General features: G+C 37.6%; 1 protein-coding gene across 1 annotated transcript in view; it reads right to left on the bottom strand.

The window, feature by feature from the left end:
* The window catches only part of LOC117413631 (copine-9-like), a 122,264-nt gene that overhangs the window by 19,022 nt on the left and 78,735 nt on the right, over window positions 1-24,507 (bottom strand). Inside the window, exons 11-17 of the mRNA XM_059000226.1 lie at window positions 17,545-17,586; window positions 15,380-15,455; window positions 14,273-14,326; window positions 13,485-13,546; window positions 11,671-11,717; window positions 10,398-10,579; window positions 6,340-6,467 (exon numbers count right to left, since the gene is read on the bottom strand). Of these exons, the coding sequence (XP_058856209.1) occupies window positions 6,340-6,467; window positions 10,398-10,579; window positions 11,671-11,717; window positions 13,485-13,546; window positions 14,273-14,326; window positions 15,380-15,455; window positions 17,545-17,586 (591 nt within the window). The remainder of the gene's footprint in view (window positions 1-6,339; window positions 6,468-10,397; window positions 10,580-11,670; window positions 11,718-13,484; window positions 13,547-14,272; window positions 14,327-15,379; window positions 15,456-17,544; window positions 17,587-24,507) is intronic.

Raw genomic sequence — 24,507 nt, 5'->3', positions numbered from 1 at the left:
AAATCACAGAAACGACAAAATAATACTGCAAAAGTCTACCGGAAGCCATCATCACAGTATTTCACGTTAGATTTGGAAATGTCAATTTTTGTCAGTTTTTTTCTTAAGTATATGAAAAACTACAAAGCGGCATGTAATACGATATGTTAACGTAACATTATTCAGCAGGTTGCATTCGACTTTATGAAGCGACATTTTTTTATTCTATAGGTTAATGCAAAAGCTTTGGCCATAGCTGTAGAATGCAGAAGGACTTCATGGAACAGGTGGTAAATAAGAGCACATGTACAGTTCACAGCAACCTGAGAGACAGAAAGAGAGCGCCTCCAGTTAGGAATTAATTATAACTAACTAACCTTCCCAGTGGGTAGGTCAATGGCCAGTTCCCTGGAACAGAACAGGGGAGACCAGTCATGGCCATTTCACCTTTCAAAAAACTGGAGCCCTCAAGGGCCCTGTTCATATAAAGACTGTTTATTTCTGTGAGTGAGTAATCCGTCTTTAAATACCCTTACACAAGATGTGCAACTGTATCCCCCTCTTCCCTGGGGTTTACTGCTGCTACCTGCAGTCCAGTCCATACTTTATCTGTGGCATATATGTCATTATTTAACCACTGTGTATAAGATTGTTATTTCTTGCTACTGCTTGATATGCATACATGCTACCTTGGTCATTAATGACTTGACACTAGTTTCAATTATTTAGGAAACATCCATATTTGTGAGTGACATCTCCTGTAATCCCTGATTAATAAAATCTCAGGTAGTTTAACCAAGGTTTACAAAATGCCATGCTGTCGTCTACAAAATCGATACATCTTTTATTCAAGGCAGCCGAACATGCAATACACGTACATCTACCAGAACAGCATCAACGTTTATTTTCAGTTTTCTTAAGCCTTTTAAAACCAGTGTAATTTATTTTCATCAAACTACACTGAACTGGGACTCTCAGCCCAAGTTAGGATTGCAGGCTGGCTCTCAAATCACTTCAATTTGTCACTAAGGGACAAATACACAATGAATTGGGAAAATGGAAATATACATTATATACAAATTATGAAAACAACAAATGATTTACAGCTAGATTAGGGGTGGGGATTATATCACTCATGTTCCCTTGGTAACTCGGAATAGATAAATCCTGCAAACAGATTAATGAGCAATTCATCTCACAAGTATAATAATACCTCAAAATGTGTGCCTTTTTTTTGGTAAGTAGAAAAACTGGGGATAGGGAGCTCACTAAATATCTTAGTATCTCTGAATACAAAATAGTCTCCTCTTTAAAAATATACAAAAGTCTCTCCCACAAGTGCAGTGGTACCCAAATATGATCCACTTACTACCAATGCAGAATGACTGGGTGTGATATTTTCTCTTCATTTTACCCTCAAAAATAGGTTTCTGGCTCAGGACTGCCAAGGACAAAACTGCACTGAATATTGTACCAGTCCAGCCAGTCACCACTAAAATAGAACAAAAATGCTCCAACCAGTCGTTCAGCATTGTTAGGGTACCGTTCTATTTGTGAGATAGCTGTCTTTCTCATTCAAATATGTTGCATATTTGTAAAGAGGAGACAATTATCTATTCAGAAATACCAAGATATTTACTAAGTAAAGGGTCTGAGTGAGAAAAAATGTGCAATAAAATTGCCACTAAGTTGTTTTGTAAATAATGTGTTGTTTCCATAATTTGTGTCAGTACTGTAGATTCTGTTTAAACATGTTAGGTTTGGCTTTTTTAATTTTCTGACGTGATAACTCAAGTAAATTGAATGTAATATCATTGCGCATGCTGGTAGAGAGCTTGCTGCCCATGACACCCATTGGTTGTGAGGGTTCTCAATCCTTTTCAGAGAGAGAGCACCTTGGTGCTGATGGAACACTACAGACTACACTGGCAATGGTGCCACATTTAGAAATACTAAAAGAGACAAATGCAATAAATTAAATGACAAAGTTTAGACTAAAAGTCTGTTCTGGCTACATAGCATATCAGTCAACAGGGGAAGCAGCTGGTTGGTTTGTAAAGGGGTAAAAAACTAGCTGAAATCTAGACTTACACAAACACACACATATATATCTGTAACCTATAGAACCAGTTACAATGTTTTAAAAGGAATATATATGTTTGCTATAACATATGTTTCTTAAAAATATATATCTATTATTATTATTATTATTATTATTATTATTATTATTATTATTATTATTATTATTATTATTATTATTAAGAACTAAAAAGTGTAACCTAAAACAGCAAAAAAATAATAATAAAAAAAAAAAGTTTAGGCCAGTTTATGTGTTGCACAATATAGTGAGCGACAGGTTTGACTGAAAATAGAAGTCCCATAATGGAGTGCTTTTGTATCATTTAAACCAGAATACCTTTGGCTATATAATTTCCCACAGCATTGGCCATTTAGATAACCAGCTTTATGGAATAGCACATAATCCATATCAGCACTTCCATTACTGCAATTCAAAGCCACAGAGCAGAGGAAGTGCAGGAGCACACGAATCCCATACAGAGGACAATCAGGGGAAGATTGGAGCCCTGGCACTGCTGATTACATATCTACCAGCCAAGCGGCTGTCAACGTGACCTGGCTCGGGAGCTCCGCGCTCTGCTTCAGATGAATACGCTTTGTGTAGGGTGCAGTTTGGGCCACGTGGACCACAAAAGTAAGTGCAATTCATTGATTGCCCTTGTTATTTTGCCCATTTTGTTCCAGAAACCAAAGATATTTTTCTGGTTAGAAAAATTAGGATCTGTATTTTGTTGTTTTGAATTATGAGAGATGGCCTACAATCCTGAAGCGTCAAGTGAAGGGATGTTTAGATATATTCCAGTACCAGTTACAGTATGTGAACATGGCGTGCATTGTTCAAGAGATATCCTACTTAACAGATGAACACAATTACTAGGTTTAAAGCAGTTTCCCCTATCACAATATTTCACTGATTTTCCAGGTACTAGAACTAAACCTGAACCTATGGATGCTCTAGGTAGGAACAACTAATTACAGTAGAACCTATCATATCCGATCCTATAAGATACAATACCCTTTATTAACAAATGGACCTCTAGCATGTGTCATCTACACATGCTGCTACCAAGTGAACGGTACAGTTGGAAACTCAATGTATATTTTATTTTGGGTCCAAAACTGTAAATTCAGCTCTTAGCAGGAAAGAATAGATTCAGTTGCAGATAAAAAAACCAGGTGCTAGAAAAGACGAGAGGGTATTTCTGCAGACCCGGAGGCAGTTGAAAAGGCTGTGCGTTTGAGAATCGATTTACACCTTTTCCATGCTAGCTGCCACCAAGTTCACTTAAAACACAACTTGAAAGCTCAGGGTTAATATAATGACTGTACCTTTAAAGCAGAAACAATCTTTTTTCACAGTTTTTTTAGAACTCCATTCTCGTGTTAACACGCACATTTAGTGCAAAAAAACAATACATAAATAAGCTATCAGAGTACTTTGGCACGGACTGAGAAAGTACGGTAATAACTATTTTTGGAATGCTGCTTTGTAATGTCCAAATACTGTATTACAGTGCTTTGTTTTTAATACTGCACCTTTTTTTTTGCAATCATTTTTACTGATTGACTTTGCATAGTAGATGTGCAGCACTGCACTTTGGTGTTGGTACACACTGCTGTAGCTGAATTTGTTAATTTATAATGCTCTGACATTAATAAAACAACGGCAATGTAGTATCACGATTCCCTCAGAGATATGATATTTTCACTTATCCGATGGACCCCTGGATCCAATTACATCGGATATGACAGGCTCTACTGTAATGTCTTTCTTTCCTCTTTTCTTTTTAATACATGGTGAATGTCAAAATGTTTTTTTTTCACATTATGAAACCTTTGAGAAGCATAATATCAGCACAGAAGGGAATGCGAGTAGCCTTCTTTGTGAGACAGGCGAGGGAAGGAGACTGTAGGGAGCATGTCAGCTGAGTTTTGACAACCCTGTGGTATATAACAATGCTGCAAGTCACAGGAATTCAGTTTGTCTTCCAATTTCCGAATTACTGTCTCAGCTGATTTAAAAAAAGAAACAGTGTTTCTAGGTGTCTAGCAAAGGCTTACACCTTTTTAACCATCTGAATGTGCATAAAGCTATTAAATCCATGTCCTGTGTGTTTATTACCTTCAGTGTTTTTCTTACCCTGCTCCATTCCTACAACACTGTGTAGTTGAAATATTTCTGAAGGTAAGCCCCCCCTACTCCTTAATGTTAGTCTACAAGAACCCCGTTCTGAACTAGAGGTAGCACTGACTAGTCAAATAGAAAAGTGACAGTAGACTCTAATCACACATACCATGATTGTATAGTAACTGTGTAGTCCTGCTTTCAGATGGACAGAAGTGCAGTTGTATTTGCAATCCATTAACATATAAATGACATGTTAGAAAATGAATAAATAATTCCAAGCAGTTTAAAATATAGTGCACAAACAGCAGTGTTATAAAACAATATGCTTATAAGAGCACCAGACATTATCAATACATGGCTTATTGATATATTTGGCTTACTGATAAGTGGCAACTCAACTATTTGACCAAATTAGTAGTCATTCTACTCCTATTCTGAACACCGTTCTTGATGAGCACTGTGCTGTTCCAATGATTGTCCTCCCCTCCCTCTGCAAGAAGGTTCATTCAGGTGTCAGTGAGAATGGTTCTCAGGGTAGCACACAGGGCTCAACACAGAATGCCATTAATGCTGAGTGACAAGATCTCCAACTCCTTTTGAAAAGCAGAGATATAAAAAGTGATGGAATAATAATAATAATAATAATAATAATAATAATAATAATAATAATAATAATAATAATAATAATAATAATTATTATTATTATTATTAGTATTATTATTATTATTATTATTATTATTATTGATGGAAATGGTACTGAAGATATTAATAGGGTAACAATCTTGAAGCAGTATATATCAATAACATTATAATAACTTGTATCTCTCTCAGCTGCTTTAGTTTATATGTAAATGCTACTTTCCTCATAAATACTGGGGAAAAAATTACATGTTTTCGTCTTTACTGTTGTTCTCTTAGCAAAACCTCCCCTTTCTAACCCTTTTCTCCTTCGTAAAGCACTGCTACAACAACAGGACTCCCCCTGTGAAATAGCATGTTGCTTTACAGCAGAAAGCTATTTGAAAGAATGTCTCCCATGCTGTGCTGCAATGCCAGTTGGACGTGGATTGACAGGTTGTTCAAAGCTGTTATTAAGTTTAATTCCACCAATAAGGCACAGTATTGGAGTACGTGGCACATGATATAACACAGTATCTTCTGGCTAGCAAAAGATTGAGATATCTAGCCTGTGTTATTATTTTGTATTGCTGCTGTACTTGCTTTTGCACATCCTGTTCTAAGTGGATGCTGAATTACAGTCTTTGACAGTAGCTATCTTTTCTTTGGAGACTGCACTACTGACTGGCTTTCTATGAATAAAGCTCTACAGTCTGTTGAAAGCCTTTAGGTTTTCCATGGTGTATCGTATTATCTAACACTTCAAAAACACTCAATCATAGTCACTGTAGACAAGGTGAAATGTTTGTCAGGTTGACTTGACTTGAGTTTCCCACACTTCAGTGTCATTGCTAATGCAGGACAGGTCCATATCCATAACTAACTACAGCATCAACAGAGGCAGTGGGCTGCTTCTGATTAGAAAAACCACGACACACTGGGGTCTATTCAAGTGGCGGATCAAATACACAAATACAGTAGGGGACATTGAGAAAAGCTATTTCTCCAACAGTAAGTAAAATAATAGGTTTCCTGCAAAATGAATATCTAAACAGTGGTTGTATTTACATTCCCCATTGTTTAAATCCATTTATTAGCCCCCAATATGCCCTACACATTATTTGGTAGCCGATATAGGTAGTGATATTATACCTGACCCACACTGCTGAATTGACTCACTGTAGTTTCCCGTTTCTTTTTTCATCACACACAGGAATGGCTGAGGACTATCTGAATATTTCTGTTTGTATCGAGTGCTTGGCACTGTCAGAGCTTAACTGCATCAAGCCTTCCATGATTTTCTGATCACAATGACATCTGCGTTTGTTTGTTTTTTGTAGGTCATGCACTGTAACGTGGAACTATCTGTAATGCCTTATTTCAATTTGAACACCTTCATAAACTTAGCTCAAGCACTTCAAAGTGAAATGCAATAGTAGAACATTTGTTTTGAGTGCTGAATGTTTTCAAAGTGATTATTACAGGTAATGCATTTAGCTATATAGTAATCAGCGCAGCTCACACGTCATTCTTACCTTGCGACTTGGTTGATAACCGGGGCGAAGTTTGTGGGCCCGTACAGCTGCACTGTTCGGAGGCTCTGGAAATAGGCTTCTAGCACCCCTTCTATTGCCACACAGTTTGGGTTCTCATAGTCTGCATTCTGAAAAGACCAACAGCAAAGGAAAATCTGATACGCTTCAAAATACAGGACCACTAACTACATGCAGTTACAGTGTAGTAACATCTACTGAGTATGAAGGCTGGTTAGAATGGTACCAAAGAAACATACTAACGATATGAACTTTTACAATACACACTGATAATCCATTGCAATAACTGTGCGATCAAAACATTGTGACATTGCTTGTAATGCTGTGATCTGCTAATGGTTCTGATAGGATTTCTTGAGTGTAATTTACTGCATTGTTTTTTTTTATGTATTTATTTTCCATCATCTCTTTTAGAGCACAGACAACTGCAACCCCACCCCCTCTCTGCCACTGTAGCAACTCTCTGTTAGTAAATGGAAAATCACTGAACAAAACTCACAGTTTTGGAGGAGACAGAAGTTAACCCTTCTGCAGGTTTAAAAAGTTAGTAAGTCTGGTAAATAATAATTGCAATGGAGGATGCTAGCAGACACACACATGAGGGTGTTAAACTAGCAAGCAATGTTAGGGAATGTAGATAATATAAAATATAACCTTTAAAGTCTTTTATTTATGATTACATTTTCTTTACAGTATCTTTTTAGGATTGAGTATTTTCAATTATGGAAATCTTCTTTCATCACAGAATATTCAGTGAATTGCAACAAATTTCTGTGATATTTTAAACACAGGTTTGAGAGAAATCCCACTTCCCAAGCAGTCGCTATTACTTGTTTGTTGCATATGATGTCTCATCAGTACGAATTCAATTCATTCATCAACTGCCACTGTGAAAAACCAACGCTGACAGTGTGAGTAACATCTCAGTTATGTAAATTAAAAATTCTAACACTGTTACCTCACACACCACAGCTCTCAGTTTTTAAACACAGTGAGCTGTTAAAGAAGTGTAACTCATTTTCATTATAAACAATCCTAATTAGTATCATTAGTGAATCACCCTGGTTCTGTATTAACACCCCGGAGACAACGAGAGTAAAGAATAAGCTAGATAGTGGACACAGCCTGCATACATATTTGGATAAATATCTCTTGTATGACATATAGGCTCACAACACATTGGGATTGCATTGGTCTTGCTGTATCTATGATTAAAGTGATTGTGGTACTGGTCTCAAAATGTGCAGTTTTGAAAGAAACACATGCTATAAGAAACCTAGATTTTCATTATCGGGTTTGACATGCGATTAATACGACCTCTGTTCGCACCCTTGCTTAACAGGCAGTCTTGCACTGTCTTAGTCATTTCACACAGAGAGTGTCCTCACCTTTCATTCTTATTATTCTTTATTTATCTTATCCAGGGTGACTTACAATTGTTACAAAATACTCTTAAACACCGACTTTGCTGTTATTAACCAACAAGCTGCTTCCCTTATTGACTGACATGCTTTGCAGCCAGTAACATGCTTTGACCCCAAAGACAATGCTGAGGTGAAATGACCTAGGGAGTGTAAAAGACTTCCTTAAAGTAGGTTAAGCAAACTGAGAACTTTTTATCTTAAAGGAGCGCAATACTAGGTGTTTCAAAATGAAAAAAATGCATGTTTGTTATAATGTGTTTCTTATTAAAATTGCACATTAAAGACCGATATAGCGAATGGGACTAAACGATAGGTGATACCCTGCTAAAAATTGCTTTAGTACAACTGCAGTATACCATAGTACTACTACAGTATACTACAGTACTTTTTTGGCTGGGTAGGTAATTATTTTGTAAGCTACAGCGACTGAAAGCCTTGTGGAACGGATGAAAAGGAAACATACATACATACATAAAAATGTAATCTAATGGCTAAAATATACAGTATAAGATGCTACCAATTTGCATATAGTGTCCCCGTTCTCAACAGTAGTTTCTGTCTTTAAATAGTGTCTTCTACTCAAGGGCAGCAATGTGGAGTAGTGGTTAGGGCTCTGGACTCTTGACCGGAGGGTTGTGGGTTCAATCCCCAGTGGGGGACACTGCTGTTGTACCCTTGAGCAAGGTACTTTACCTAGATTGCTCCAGTAAAAAAACCCAACTGTATAAATGGGTAATTGTATGTAAAAATGATGTGATATCTGTATAATGTGAAATAATGTATAATGTGATACCTTGTAACAATTGTAAGTCGCCCTGGATAAGGACGTCTGCTAAGAAATAAATAATAATAATAACATAAGTATTGCTTGTACCCTTGTTGTCCATACTGGCTACAGGGATATAGAGGTGTCACATAGTTTGAAAACCACTACGCATCTTCTGTAAGCAATTTTTTTCCCATTTTGTAATGAGGTTTCTGACTTCTTTTGAAAAACCTGAAGTTCTTCAGCATTACAAGGTTCATTACCACTCTCCCTACTGACACTTCTGTTTATGCAAACTCATTCTGAAGTGTAGCATTCTGTGGGGGCTCATCATTTATTCAAAGGTCATGAACAGCAGCAGAATCCCCCTAGAGATACTGTGCAGTACTTGAGAAGGGAAAGAGAAAAAACAGCACGTGCCTGAACCTGTTAATGTACTGCCACTTGGAAGTCGTTTTAAAAGGAACGGCCCCTCTGGAGTGGAGACTACCAGACTTTCTTATTCTCCTAATGTTTTAATCAAGATCAGTAAACCAGGAACCACTCAAAGGATTTCTGCAGCCAGCTCTTGCACTTATCACAGCTCAAAGCAACTGAGTGCTCTTGTGAGAAATGGGCCTCAATTCAGTTCTTGCTGAGGCTGACACTCTATTGAGTAACACATCAGGATAATGAAAATAAACAGTGTTGCTGATGTGTGATTTGCTGTCATTATGGATTCTGACGTCTGCTGGTGTGATGAACTTACAAATAGAAATCTGGAACTGGGCATCCATCCTGACCCAAGTACAGAACAGATCTGGTAGCCCAGTATTACATTATAGCATTAGAAATGACACATACCATACCCCTCGTGATATGGGCCATATTTCTAAAAAGTCTTCTCCGCAATTCCATGTTAATGTTGCAAAATGAGAAACGAGCAAATTGAGAATAATTTACAGTGCCTAATTATTTTACCCACAGTTTTCTCCCCAATTTAAATTGTCCAATTGTTCCCCTACCAAAGTAATCTCCACAAAACCTCAGGAGAACTGAAGGTAAGTGGGCATTCTCTGATCCCACAACCAGACCAATTGCCTCATTATACCCAGGAACTTGAGAGTGGCCACTGGAGGACAAATGCCAGCCCTGCAGGTGTCCGCTTGAATGAACCAGGCGCCAGCCCAGTAGGGTCCACTGTAGCCCGATAAGGAGAAACAGTCCCTGCCAGTTTTGCCTCACTAACTCGCTGGAGCACCAGAGCCAATACAACACTCCCTCTGGAATACTGAGTGAAGACCTGCGACTTCACACAGCCAGCCAACTGACAAACGCTCACAAATCACGGTTCTGACAAATGTGTATACGACAAATTATTTTTTAAGAGCAATGTTTCTAAAATGTATTTTAAGAGTTATACTAACTGATTCCAATCTTTACTAAAGTGGGTTGCTGAAAAATAATTCATTGCCGTTGCAGTATGTTTGTATTTTATACCCACCTTTACAACTCACAAGATTACAACTCACATGTTTTAGTTACTTGGGAAGCAAAATGTAAACTTTCATTTTTCATTACACGGTGCCTTCATTGTTTATTTAATAGTCTCAAGAAAACACTTTGAAAATATGCCACTGAGGAAAAAAAATAAATTAACCGCTGCTGTAGCAGAAAATTGAAGGCTGAAAGAGGAGTTTAAAATGGTGAGTGGGGTTCTATCTAAAGCATTTAGGATTTGGTAAACTTCAGTGTAATCCACCCATCATTCCTCTTTTTTAACCTGTGCTTGTATATGGTTCAGAAAATGAAACATTGATTCCTGCATTAAGGAATAAAACAGGAAAGGGATAATTTAAAGGTTATCCTACCAATGGGAACTCATGGGAGATTTTTCCATCTGGCGGTAGCTTGGCCCCGAATCCATATGCTGGGAAAAGTTTATCGCTGTCGTAGTCCTGAATGATCTCTCCCACTGCTTTCAGAGCCATGGCATAGGCGTTCATCTGGTAGGGGTTCATGTAGTGCAGAGAGGTTGGCTGGGATGGGTTACCTTGTGGAATAAGGTGTAGGGGTCAATGAAGGTTAAATGAATATTGTGAGCACACTTGAGCACACTGTGGCTCAGCACAGCTGAAAAGTAAGCAGTGGGGGAGGGCGTTTTCCAACTCAACCAACCCAGGACACAGAGGAACAAGGAATTGATAAAGTGGGGTGTATTTTACTTTGTGTAGAAGAGATGTATGTTCTGTGTCTGGAACAACATTGTGACTCACTCCAAGATAGGAAATAAAGAGTGTAAGCAAAGATCACAAAGTTCCGCTATATAACCTATACAATACATTTAAACATTAATAAATAGCATACCTTTTTTCCCTTCATAACACACACACACAGTTAGGCAAGATATTTAAGACACCCACTTGAGATTGCAAGTGAGAAAAGCTGCCTAAATCCTCTCCTGACGTCAGACCATCGCTGTACCTGCGCTTTCTCCCAGAACATTAGGTAACCGCTCATTACATGATTTCGGTTTGTAACTGGGTGCTACATTTCTTGTGTCTGATGATACGTGTTTAACTTATATGTGTGTAACTTTTTAATGTTGGAATCAATAAATGGAAACTTACAAACATAGCAAGTGGTATTGTGAGCACCCATTTGCAGACATCACATTCGTTTCCTTACAAAGAAATGAATTTAAGCATGTATCAGATTATTTTAAAATGTATTTCCTTTGAAAGGTGATGAACAGTGGCACTGGCAGGCACAAGGAGACCTTCCCCTCCTAGCTCTGCAAATGCCCCCCAATCCTAATCTGAACAACCCCTGCCCTTCCATTCACTCTTATGCTGGCAACATGTGACAATATGTGCCAAACTATGTAGCATCTAATGCCCACTGGGGTCTAAGATAAGGTCACAAAACTTCATATATGATGTAAGCCAGACTCATATCCTGAGTCTAGTTTGGGGTCTGGTTAGAAAGTACGATTGTAAGTACTTACGCTTACGATTGTAAGTCGCCTTGGATAAGGGCGTCTGCTAAGAAATAAATAATAATAATAATAATAATAATAATAAAGTAGTCTCCCTAGATCGCTCTGTCGGAGGAACGTGTGCCCAATACATTATGTACACTTACCATTGGATGCTGTAAAGTCTATAGCCACAGTGAAGTTCAGTTGAGTCCTACATAAAAAAGAGAGCAAACTCATGTGCACAACCCATGTGTTACAATATACTGTGGGGCAATAAGATATTGTGAAAACAGTAATATTCGTACATCTGTAATGCAACAATGTAAAGTTGCATTTGTTATGACACACCAAGTGGCAAATACCATATATAGTACTGTGGCATTGAAAATGTTAATAGAAAGTGCTGGTCCCATCTGAAATATCTAAAAGAGTGTTCAGGAATTACATTTAAAAAAATAAGTACATAAATAAATAAACAGCTGTGGGAAGTAGTAGTATTATTTGTTCATCACATCTCGTGCACAGAATATGATTGCCCTGACAGAAACTTGAGGAGATTGAAGGTCAGGATTCAAAGTGGTTTTCGAGCTCCAGCGGGATGGAAATACAGCCACAACCACAGCTCTATTCCACTCAATCTAGCATAACTGTAAAGATGAAATGCGAAATTGATTGACATGTCACTTGATTAAATGACAGAACTGAGTTAGAAATAAATTAACGGCACATGGTTGCCTCCATGTAAACTCAACTAATAGAATCATCAATGAATTAACAGAGATCATAGCTGACCTGAATTAAACACAGTGGAAATATGCACAGAAACAAACTAAGAATCTGGTGGCATCAATATTGCTGCCTCTATATGTACATTACATGTATTAAATAGATCAATTGTTTCTTGTGGTGGGACAAACATGGGGTTTTCATGTGTTTTTTTAATTATTTGATTGGATGTTTGCATCCCTTTTTTTTATATAAAATAACCAAACCCACCTTGGAATTAGTTTGGGATTATAAGCACAGGGGCTATCGATTAGGGCTGATCCAGAAACCGAATTTCATTACAGCCACTTGAACTAAGTGGTCTCCAGATCTTGAAACAGAATTTCTTTTTTAAGTGAATGAGAAAGGCACCTTGTCGAAGTGGCTGGGTATTTCAGCTTTTACTGTATTTATTTTTATCCTTTTCACTGCCCATGGCAGAGATAGCGTCTCCCACCAATTTACTGATTCAAAAAAAGAGCTGTAACAAAGTAAAATCTGCAAACCAAAAAAAAAAAAGAAGTGTGTTCTGTTTCTCTATGAACTAAATTATGATTGCCTACAAAATTCATATTAAACACATATGAATAAAACATATATTTGTGAAGGATTGATGATTATGTAATTATCAGGCTATAACAGGCTATAGTCTTCATCCCGGATTCTTTTCAATCCTTCAAAACTAACCTGTAGATTTATTTCTATTCTGTAATTTGGCCTTCACAAATCTATTCTTAGCTTGAAACTCTTGATTTAATCTGCATTTTCTTGTCTCACAAGTTAGTAGTGCAATTGCCACGCTATGGGCAGCTGGTATGTACAGTATTTGGCAGGGTAATGGCTCACCCACAGATAAACCTTTTAACACGTGCTGGGGGAAGTGTTAAAAGTGTTGAGGGTCTGCTCGTAAGTTCTAGTTACCCGCCATAGACAAAAGTAAAGCAAGCTAGATCTTTATAGGTCTAGGTCTTTATATACTGTATATATATAACAAGTTGAACCTACAGTATAAAACAGTATGTCCAATGTCATCTATGTTATACAGTGCAAACGTCCTGACTGCAAGAAACAGTATGTGGGTAGAAACCCCAATGATCTGCATACTCGTTTCAGAAACCTTACGCCCCTCTATGAGGGAAACCCAGCTGTGCTGCACACTCACAACACTCGGTTATCTCATGATAACCACCAACCAGATTAACATTCTCCTTACCCTCCTCTGATGTAATCCACAAACGTGTATTCAGATTCCACTTTGAATGACAGCAGTGTTACCTTGGGGAAGAAGAAGAAGAAGAAGAAGAAGAAGAAGAAGAAGAAGAAGAAGAAAAAGAAGAAAAAGAAGAAGAAGAAGAAGAAGAAAAAGAAAAAGAAGAAAAAGAAGAAGAAGAAGAAGAAGAAGAAGAAGAAGAAGAAGAAGGAGAAGAAGGCGGCCATTTCAAGGTCAGCTCATATCAGCTTGGCACAAACAACGCATTTCTATTGATTTACTGGGTAATACGAAGCCACTTTGAGGCGTGTAACTTGGTTTCAGGAGACTAGGTTTCAGGCCCCTGCCTGGCACACCCGGGGAGACGGTTTTTGATACAGCAAAGTTGCCTCAAACTAGGTCTCCCAGTCTCCTAGAACCAGGTTTCAAGCCACCGTTCCTGACAAAAAAGGGGCTTTGTGTTCCTTCAGCTTTAGTGACTAGTGACAGATTCTGAAGCCCCATTATTAGGCATCTCAATTCCGAACTTGATGGGCTCGGATGTAATAATACCTCGTTAGCTTTGCCTCTCAGTCTAATCATTCTGTTGGAACATGTACGTACTGTCCCGTCATCTGTCACTTTGCATTGATGCTGAATTTCCACAAAAGAATTGACAATGTGACCCGTTTGTTTTTACACTCAAAGATAATAAGCATGATATCTGAAATGGTCTGTCATAATGAAAACCACAACAAACCACAAAAAAACTAAATGCCTAATATGTAAGACAGTATTTTATTACCACTTACTGTGCCAGAATTGATATATTTTTTCTTCTTTCCCTTTTTCTTTGGATTTAAAACCTAAACAAACACAAAACACCCCAAAGACAGGTTTATAATGAAGACATGTTTACTTCTGTCAGTGAGATGCTTTTAAACTCTCCATGCATGCGATACATTCATTTTAATTGGTATAACAAAAAAGTTTGGAAAGTCAGCAGAGATAAAGCTGACTTCATCTTGGATAACTTCAGGCCATGAAATTAAAAGAATGATTCCTGTTTGCATTCGCTGTACCTGTCTCGCTTATCTCTCTTTCCCTCGCTAAAGAAATACATTATACCCTGTGCTTTAATTCTCCACCCAAGTTTCTGAAAGCATTTTGTTTTTACAGAACGTAAGATTTATATTTCATACTATCTGGATCTAGTTAATTTCAAATCAGAAGTACAGAAACAATGCAATGTTTCTTAGTTTTCATCTAAAAAAAAAAAAAAAAAACACTTACCGAAGAATTAAAAAAAAAAAAAAAAGAAAAAAAAAAACACACACACACATCTGTAGTAAAGATAACAAATAGGTTTTGGCGTTTTATGTTGTGTTATTATATATTGTAGACTGCTCAGGATATTGTACCATTATTTTTTCTTAAGCTAAACAACCCACTGTGTTTTACTTCCAGCTCAGCAAGAGATTCTCCTGTTGACAGGAGCCAGTGCAAATGAAAATCATACAGTTTTAAGAAAATGTACCTTTAAAAGGTATGTTAAAAGTGACATCATTGCTATAACTAGAGCTTTCTACTCATAGTTTTCAATGCTAACAGGACAGATTTTTCAACAGTAAACTCAGCTATAGGTATAAGACTTTTAAAAAAGCATCCCAAGCTGTTTTTTTTCCTAATTTTGAAACAGTAATAACAGCAAACTGGAGCACAGTGTAGCAATCTTTACACCAGAGCCAAGGCTTATTAAATCTATCCCGAAGTTTCTTTAGTTTTTATTAAATTTGTAGATTTTGCTTCTGGATGATTCTAAGGAAACATTCCACCCTGAATGTCAGAGCTAGAAGAGATTCACTAATTAATCAATGTGTGACTAACAAAGAAAAAAAATAAATAAATAACAACATTACCTCATAGACATTAAACTGGTTCTGTCCACGAGACAGCTCCCTGTAGCTTGTGGTGAACTCCCCAATAAAGTCATGACTGAGGCAGAGGGAGGAGGGTGGAGGAGGAAGAGGAAGAAGGGGAAAGAAGGAAAAATGAAACGTGGAACATTAATTTACAGGCTGATAAAAGGAAATTATTAAAGTGCATGTCTTGTGACTGCTGATTGGAAACCACACAGAAACTCAAAATGGATTCAGGGGCAGTAGGTTTAATGAAACCATAAATTAACATCAGCAAGAAATGTTTTACAAGAGGTTGATTTATGATAGCTCTTGAATAGTTTCTGTACTGACATTAGAAACATTACAGCCATCAAGCCCTTCTCATTGGTAATAGTAAAACCTAACGGCGGTATTGCTAGATATTGTGTTATTTTGTTGCATAGCAGTTATGCAGTTTTACACCCCAGTTCCATTTAAGTTTTTTTCTGGTTTTGAGGCAAATTAATTGCTGCTCCCTACATTTATTTCATTATTACAATTTTATCATTTAAATATTTATAGATATGAAATGAATGTTTCACCAGTGCTGAGCCTTTCATAGAACAAGGCAATCTCACAAGGGATTGTGAAATGTTAATTACTGAAATGTAATTTAAGTTCTACATTACTCTTTATCCAGCAGTACAGTACATTTGTGTTCATCTTTTTAAATTAGCGTTTTATTTTAAACCGTCATTTTTTTAAAGTAGCATTCATAAGGGTTCCCAGTGTTCTAGTTATATCTATTTATTTGAAGCATGTGGTCCTGAGCAAGGAAACATACCACAACCCTAGCTATCCTGACTCGTGAGTGTGTCTTTTCATATATAGGTAAAAGAAATGTGTGAGATCCAATTCAAACGGTTCATTCACTTGTTTTTTTTTTTCTCTGATGTGCTGCTAATCATACATCCCGTACACTGATGGGGTTGTTTTCAACACCTAGTAAGTGAAGTTTGAGTTCATTTGCTTTTCAAAAGCATACATCTGATTTATTTTTGTACTGCAATGTTCTGTTCAGTAATGTAATGTCGTTTAATTAAATATGCACAAAATGTGACTTGATTTTTCATTTCCAGAGCTGTATTACAGAGATTTATTCAACATTAGTTACCGAGCTTTGAAAATAATCCGCTCGGGGGGAGATTCATGAAGCTACTTACTCCAAAGTGTTATCAGCATCACTTTATATCTGAAAAAACTTATTGAAGTTATAAACCTAGGAATAAATCACCCAGGAAGTTGCAATTTAAATATGCTTCATTTTTTTTTTTTTTTTTGTCTAACAGTTTTTTTTTTCTATTTTCTAAAACAATTGTGTCAATGACACTCTGGAGCAAACTCCTTTTTTGTATTTCCCCCTAATTCTTGAGACACAGGTTGTTAAGAAAGGCAAACATACAGGGCTGGCATAAAGTATCACTTGGGGTATATCCACACAGGCTGTGGCTTATACAGCCAACGAAGAGTGCAGAAAATGTCTTAGTGGATGCTGTTGAAGCTCACATGACATGTTTGATTAACTATGGGTGTTTAAGTAACTAATTGATATAATGCACTGTGACCTCAAACGCACAGCTGAATAAAGTACAGTAGCTGATCATAGTTTATTAACTATGTGAAATGCACATATGGGCTTCAACAGCACCCCCTATTACTGATTTTATTTGAATCATTGTGCTCCCCTTGGCTTGTTTTGTGCTTGTACCAAAATTCAAAACTGACTAGCTGCAGCATGCCTGGCTATAACTCTAGTTAGCCTGTAGATTTCTGTCCTTTCTGTTTTTTGTTTATAACATATTTGTAAGTAGTAGCACAATACAGATGATTGTTGAACTACATAGGAAAGGAGCCCTTTGATGTTTCTGTTGTATAAAGTATTGTGCTGTGGGCTACATGATCCATTAGCTTTGCTGTCTCTCTGAAAAGATAGTAGTTGTCGGTCCTTAAAAATGTTTTTTTGCAAAAGCTGGGATAGTTAGTAAGCATGTCAAACAACAAACTAACCATAAACAACAATAGAGAAGCATTCAGAACACACATAAGAGGATATTAATCAGGGAAGATATTTTATATTAGGTGCATGTAGATGATCCCTTTAAATCGGAATTGATATGTCACTGTCAGAAAACCAATTACTGTACCTGCCATCTCGGTCCCAGTCGTAACAGTCTACTTTAACGGTTCTAGAAAAACAAAAAGAGAAGAGTCATGATTAATAATCCAATAGTGTAATTTTAAATTGCCTGTACCCTTACCAAATGTTCTTCATGATGCAGTGGTACTACAATACCAGTACAAGGGTCCTATACTAAGGGGTAATGATAACATATCGGTATGGTAGCATATGGTTCTAGATAAGGGGTTTCCACGTTGTGGCCCGCCACGCAGTCCTGAGTGGGCCGCGGAAGCAGCGACATTCTATATATATATATATATATATATATATATATATATATATATATATATATATGTATATATATATATATATATATATATATATATATATATATAATAACGAAAAGTAACAATAACAACAATAAAATACTAAAATGAAGAAAAAATATGATTCAAATGAAAAAAGGAATCATTTAGATTAAGTTTATTTAGTGTCTCAGGTTTAAAAATGTGTCATTTTCTAAGGTGCTAATAGTGGCCTGCAGTGCCTAATGCACCTGAACAGCTGGGCCTCGGGTAACAAATTTGGTGAACCCCTGTTCTAGCTTATCAGGGCAACTGGGCATTATCTGTTCCAAATCCACTGTCTTGTAATAAGGTGATATTACAATTTGACATCACTTTTTTGTAAGCTTGCTTATACAGTATTATAAAATAATAAAGTTGAGCTGCAATGGAGATGTTTACTAGGGATGTAATAATGATTTCCCGTTGTGTGGAAGTTAGAAAATAACTCCTGCTGTTAAAAATCGATAGACACTGATATGTGTTTGTTTTTTAATCCAAACGTGGCTCATTGTAGTTCTGCTACATTAAGACCTCATTAATGGAAGGATTTCCAGGGAATCTGTTTCTTTTCCTCTTATAATCATGAGCAACATCATTATTGCCTCCCTATTGCTGTGCTAAAGATTGCTATGTTCCTCGCTTGTTTTTTCATCTATACTTTAATTAGGAATATGCAGATTATTTCAACCACTAATGTTTTGAATGCACGGCTCTCTGGTGTCTCATCACTTTCTGATTTCCACATTATGCATTAGCCATAGTCCTTTTTTTAATGTAACTAAAAGTAACTCCTTTGTATTTTCACATAAAATGTAATCCGATAGCGCATTCTCTTACCTGTTTGTAATTACACTTACTGAAAAATGTAATCAGATTACTTCCCAACACTGGATACTTTCTGGAAAACCGTATTTCTACAAATAAACTAAAGAGACTAACAAGCATTGCTTTAGATGTTGTTTTTCACAAAGTGACCCTTTTTTAATGATTTCAATGTCAGTAATATTTAGATCCACCAGCGTTTAGTTCAATTGAATATACCACACTCTCTTCTTTGCAAAATCATGCAAGACTGCAAGAATGCCTTGCTCATATAGACCTACATTACTGTGCAGTAGAAGCAGATGAGGAGCCATGCATTACATTTAGATAAGCAAATGTTATTATAATTTTGTGGAAAATTATAATATTTTGTTTGTAATGAGTCAATTATAAATCTGGTGTAGATTATATGCTTTTGTGCCTGTATACTAAAGGCAAGACAATTTGAACATGCATTAAAACTGAGAGGTTTGGACCAGAACTTTAGGTACAGCACATCACATAATACCACATGACATGAACATAATGGCGAATTTCAAAAGCCACAGTGATTTTTTAATGCAATTCACCACACACATACTAGAGGACTATTAAATAACATTACATTAAATAACTAACTGTTACATTTTGCTTTTATTAGTATTCAATAGGTTTTGAATAGTGATTCAAATACAGCAAAGAGCAAAATAGTAATGGGCCCAGCGTTAATCTTGCAATTGATTTTATAGTTATAGTTATCATTCTTACTGTATAAAGTTTAGTCTAAAACTTTTGAACGGCATATCAGTCTTGGAAACGCATGTTGGGTGGGATTTCAGAATCCCTGGGTACAGATAATTGGCTGCAAATTAGATTTACTTAGCGTACAGGATCTGATCTTACAATCACACACAACTAAGTTAGGAGCTTTTCTGCCAGGGCTGGCCTGATTCTCATTAAGATTGGATATTACATTTGAAAAATCTTGAAAAGTTTTTAATTGCCTCTCCAGGGGCACATTCATGTGTGAACAGGAATCTCCTATTTTTCCAGGGACTAAATCTGTCATCAACAGGGATCATGCATGAGCCTGAATCAATTTACACCACGCAAAACAAGGAGTGCATTCTTTCAAGGTTACAAATGCTGACCCCCACCAAAGCTCTTGTTTGCATTTATCAGTGATCTTCTACATGGCTTTGCTACAAATATGGAAGCAGTCTGAGTGGAAAGAGAGTAGAGAATTCAAAAACAGCAAACAGCTCGATATCCAAGGAGAATCAGGATCCAACAGGATACTCAACAATCACTAGGTTTACTTAAGGAAGAAGAAACGTAATTGATCATTTGCCATGGACTGAAGATAATGTATCCTTTTAGGATTGGGAGCTCCACATTAGTAATGTTTGAATCCTAAAATTCTAGGTGATTCAAAAACCTTTGGCCATAGCTGTAGGTTAGATCAGCCTAGATTGCGCTGACACTAAAGACATTTTGACAGATCTAGCCTATGGTACAATACATGTCTATGGGAGTCAACTAGAACTAGCTCCTGAAAAATACAATCTGTACCATTGCAATAACAACCACTTGCAATGATTGCCAACATACATTTAAATAAAATAAAATACAATTCTCTAACAAATTGTTAATGCCAGCAGACTATCTTGGCTTACAGCATGAAGAAGTGTGTGATCCTACAGCTAAATCACCTTTGGGGAATACACAGATTGTATGATGGAACAATGCAGTAAACAGATGCCAGCAACATTGTATTTTATGTCAAATTTAGCATGATTTTGAGAAACTTCAGCTTTAGCTGAAAACAAATTGACATTCCATAGGTTCCCATAGAATTCTATGAAATCTATAAGGTTCTAGACATCCCTTGAAGCATATTTTGGTTTGCCTTGTCTGTTTGAAGAATATATTTATTATTATGTCCTTGTAGTTGTTTTTAACCAGATATCTCTGAGATGCATTCAAAGTATAATTAGCAATCCTAAACTACCAGCTTTTGATCTTGGCATCTTGGATTTAATTGTATAAATTATATATCAAAATGATATCTCTGAAATAAGGCAGCGCTGTATTTTAAGCACTGAATTCATTCATTAGCCAAGTAATTAAATTATGTTTCTGGTTCTAGGAAGGCACATTATTCACTGGAATGTGCGTATATTTCACATCAAAGTTAAAAATATAAATTCTAACTATATCTGGAATATACAGTATTTCCAAAATAGGCCCTGTCATCGTGGTGGCTAGAGTGGTCTTTTACGTTGTCAATCAGCCAGCCTGGGTCATTGCTTTCCCTCCACTGCTGCTGAAGAAGGCCAGTTTAAATGACAAGACCTTCTTACTGTACCTCCACATTATTGTAGGTAAGAGACTATCTGTGTATAGTGAGTTCACCCCAACAGCTTACAAACACATTTAACTATTCACTGTATTTGCATTTCCATTATAAATGATGGCATGCCCCCACACTGTTTCACCACTTACAATTCATTAAAAGAGCATACCATTCTTCTTGACCACCTTCAGAAGTATGCTGGGATCTCTAGAACCTGTCTTTCCTGGCTGTTCTTTTACCTATCTGGATGCATGCAGTCTGTTTTCTATGATGGAAGCAGTGCTGACGCAAACCCGGTCACGTGCGGTGTCCCCCAAGGGTCTGTTCTCGGTCCTCTTCTCTTCAACATCTACATGCTTCCCTTGGGTCACCTTATCTGCCAACATACCTCATGTTTCACTCCTATGCTGATGACACCCAGCTCTACCTAAAACTAGACACTGGATGCCCCTCTGCCATGGTTCGGCTCTCAGCTTGCATCCAAGACATTAAGGCCTGGATGTCTGCCAATTTTCTTCAGGGCAATACCAACACATCTTCTTCAACTCAACTCAAGAATCGCAATATTGCTGCCTCGGAAACTATCTGCTGCTACCTTCCCCCACTGTACGAAGCCTTGGTGTACTTCTGGATAATAACCTCTCCTTTGATGCTCAAATCTCCCCTGTAGTCAAATCCTCTTTCTACCACCTTCGAAACATCTCAAATGTTCGTCCCTACCTTTCCCTCCCGGATGCAGAGATACTCTGTCATGCATTCATCTCCTCTCAAATCGACTACTGCAACTCTCTACGCACCATAAACAGACTGCAGCTGATTCAAAATGCCGCTGCTAGGATCCTTACCAGATGTAAAAAACATGATCACATTATCCCCTCCCTTGCCCAGCTGCACTGACTATCTGTTAAGTTAAGGATTACTTTCAAAATTATCTTGCTTGCCTACAAGGCCCTCCATCACACAGGTCCAGAGTATCTCTCCAACCTGCTGACCCACTATGTCACTGCACGCAAGCTGAGGTCCTCTAATTCAGGCCTGCTGGTTATACCCAAGCAAAAGCGCGCCACACTCGGAGAGCGCTCTTTTAGCTTCATGGCCCCGACTCTCTGGAACTCTCTCCCAGCTTTAGTGCGTGCAGCTCCCACAATCACTCGCTTCAAATCAACTCTCAAGACCCACTTGTTCTCTCTTGCTTTTAATGCTCTCTAAGCCTGGTATCTGTTATTAGCTGTTGTCTAAATTGCTATTTCAGGTTTTTTACTCCATCTTATTTGTATGATTCTGCTTGACATACGCATCCACAATGATTATAATTCACATCCTAGCCTTCTATTTAATGTATTATGCCTATATTTAATGTATTTGCATTGTTTTTTAATGTTGCACTACTATGCCATGTATTTCACCAGCCATAACACTCTCAGTGGGGCAGCCAGAACTGCACTGATTCGACTCTGTACACACTTTCAATTGCATTGAAGGGATTTCTTCAAAAAAGTTGTACACCTGCTGGGAAGCCTGTTCTATAGAAAAGCCCCTCGTGAAACATCAGTAACTTGTGCAGTCTTACAGAAACACCTGCCAACCCAGCGCTTATTATTGGCCCTCTATCAAAGTATGTCAGTTCTGCTGTGTTGACCATCGTGACTGGAACCGACTTACAAAAGGAAGATGTAGCTTCTATACAGTATATATATATATATATATATATATATATATATATATATATATATATATTGTAACAAATACACTCTGCTGTAGTATATTTTTACTCTGTTCCCCCTCCTCTTCCAGATCAACAGTAACCACAAGACTGTCAGTTTGGTTTAACAGGGTGGTGCCTGTTTTTTTATTGGACAATCCAAAGCCATAGGTGATAATCCATACAGGGGTCAAACACAGTTCAGGTTCTCATACAATCCAGGTTAATCTGCCAGAAGGGTGGTCAAAACAGTCCAAGTCATACACAGAATTCTTTTTCTTCCTTTTAGTTTTAAAGCAATAACTCTCTCTCTCTCTCTCTCTCTCTCTCTCTCTCTCTCTCTCTCTCTCTCCTCTCTCTCTCTCTCTCTCTCTCTCTCTCTCTCTCTCTCTCTCTCTCTCTCTCTCTCTCTCTCTCTCTCTCTCTCTCTCTCTCTCTCTCTCTCTCTCTCTCTCTCTCTCTCTCTCTCTCTCTCTCTCTCTCTCTCTCTCTCTCTCTCTCTCTCTCTCTCTCTACCACCTTGTACTCCTCTCTCCCCGTGCTGTGCCCCAGCCCTTTAATAGGTGGATGATTATGTCTAATTCAGGACAGGTGTGGCTACCACACCCTGGGCACCTTGCATTGTGGGAATTGTAGTGTGCTATGGGTGGCCATTTTGTGACATGTAGTCCTTTCCCTGCTGCCATTTTGTGATGGTAGAAAGTGCTGTCAAAACCTCAGCCCTGACGTATTTTCTATCTACAACCACATCCTTTACTTTATCACATTATATATATATATATATATATATATATATATATATATATATATATACAGTGCCTTGCGAAAGTATTCGGCCCCCTTGAACTTTGCGACCTTTTGCCACATTTCAGGCTTCAAACATAAAGATATGAAACTGTAATTTTTTGTGAAGAATCAACAACAAGTGGGACACAATCATGAAGTGGAACGAAATTTATTGGATATTTCAAACTTTTTTAACAAATAAAAAACTGAAAAATTGGGCGTGCAAAATTATTCAGCCCCTTTACTTTCAGTGCAGCAAACTCTCTCCAGAAGTTCAGTGAGGATCTCTGAATGATCCAATGTTGACCTAAATGACTAATGATGATAAATAGAATCCACCTGTGTGTAATCAAGTCTCCGTATAAATGCACCTGCACTGTGATAGTCTCAGAGGTCCGTTTAAAGCGCAGAGAGCATCATGAAGAACAAGGAACACACCAGGCAGGTCCGAGATACTGTTGTGGAGAAGTTTAAAGCCGGATTTGGATACAAAAAGATTTCCCAAGCTTTAAACATCCCAAGGAGCACTGTGCAAGCGATAATATTGAAATGGAAGGAGTATCAGACCACTGCAAATCTACCAAGACCTGGCCGTCCCTCTAAACTTTCAGCTCATACAAGGAGAAGACTGATCAGAGATGCAGCCAAGAGGCCCATGATCACTCTGGATGAACTGCAGAGATCTACAGCTGAGGTGGGAGACTCTGTCCATAGGACAACAATCAGTCGTATACTGCACAAATCTGGCCTTTATGGAAGAGTGGCAAGAAGAAAGCCATTTCTTAAAGATATCCATAAAAAGTGTCGTTTACAGTTTGCCACAAGCCACCTGGGAGACACACCAAACATGTGGAAGAAGGTGCTCTGGTCAGATGAAACCAAAATCGAACTTTTTGGCAACGATGCAAAACGTTATGTTTGGCGTAAAAGCAACACAGCTCATCACCCTGAACACACCATCCCCACTGTCAAACATGGTGGTGGCAACATCATGGT

The sequence above is a fragment of the Acipenser ruthenus genome, chromosome 25 (assembly GCF_902713425.1).
Source record: "Acipenser ruthenus chromosome 25, fAciRut3.2 maternal haplotype, whole genome shotgun sequence".
Lineage (NCBI taxonomy): Eukaryota > Metazoa > Chordata > Actinopteri > Acipenseriformes > Acipenseridae > Acipenser > Acipenser ruthenus.
This window is presented reverse-complemented; position numbering and strand designations above follow the sequence as displayed.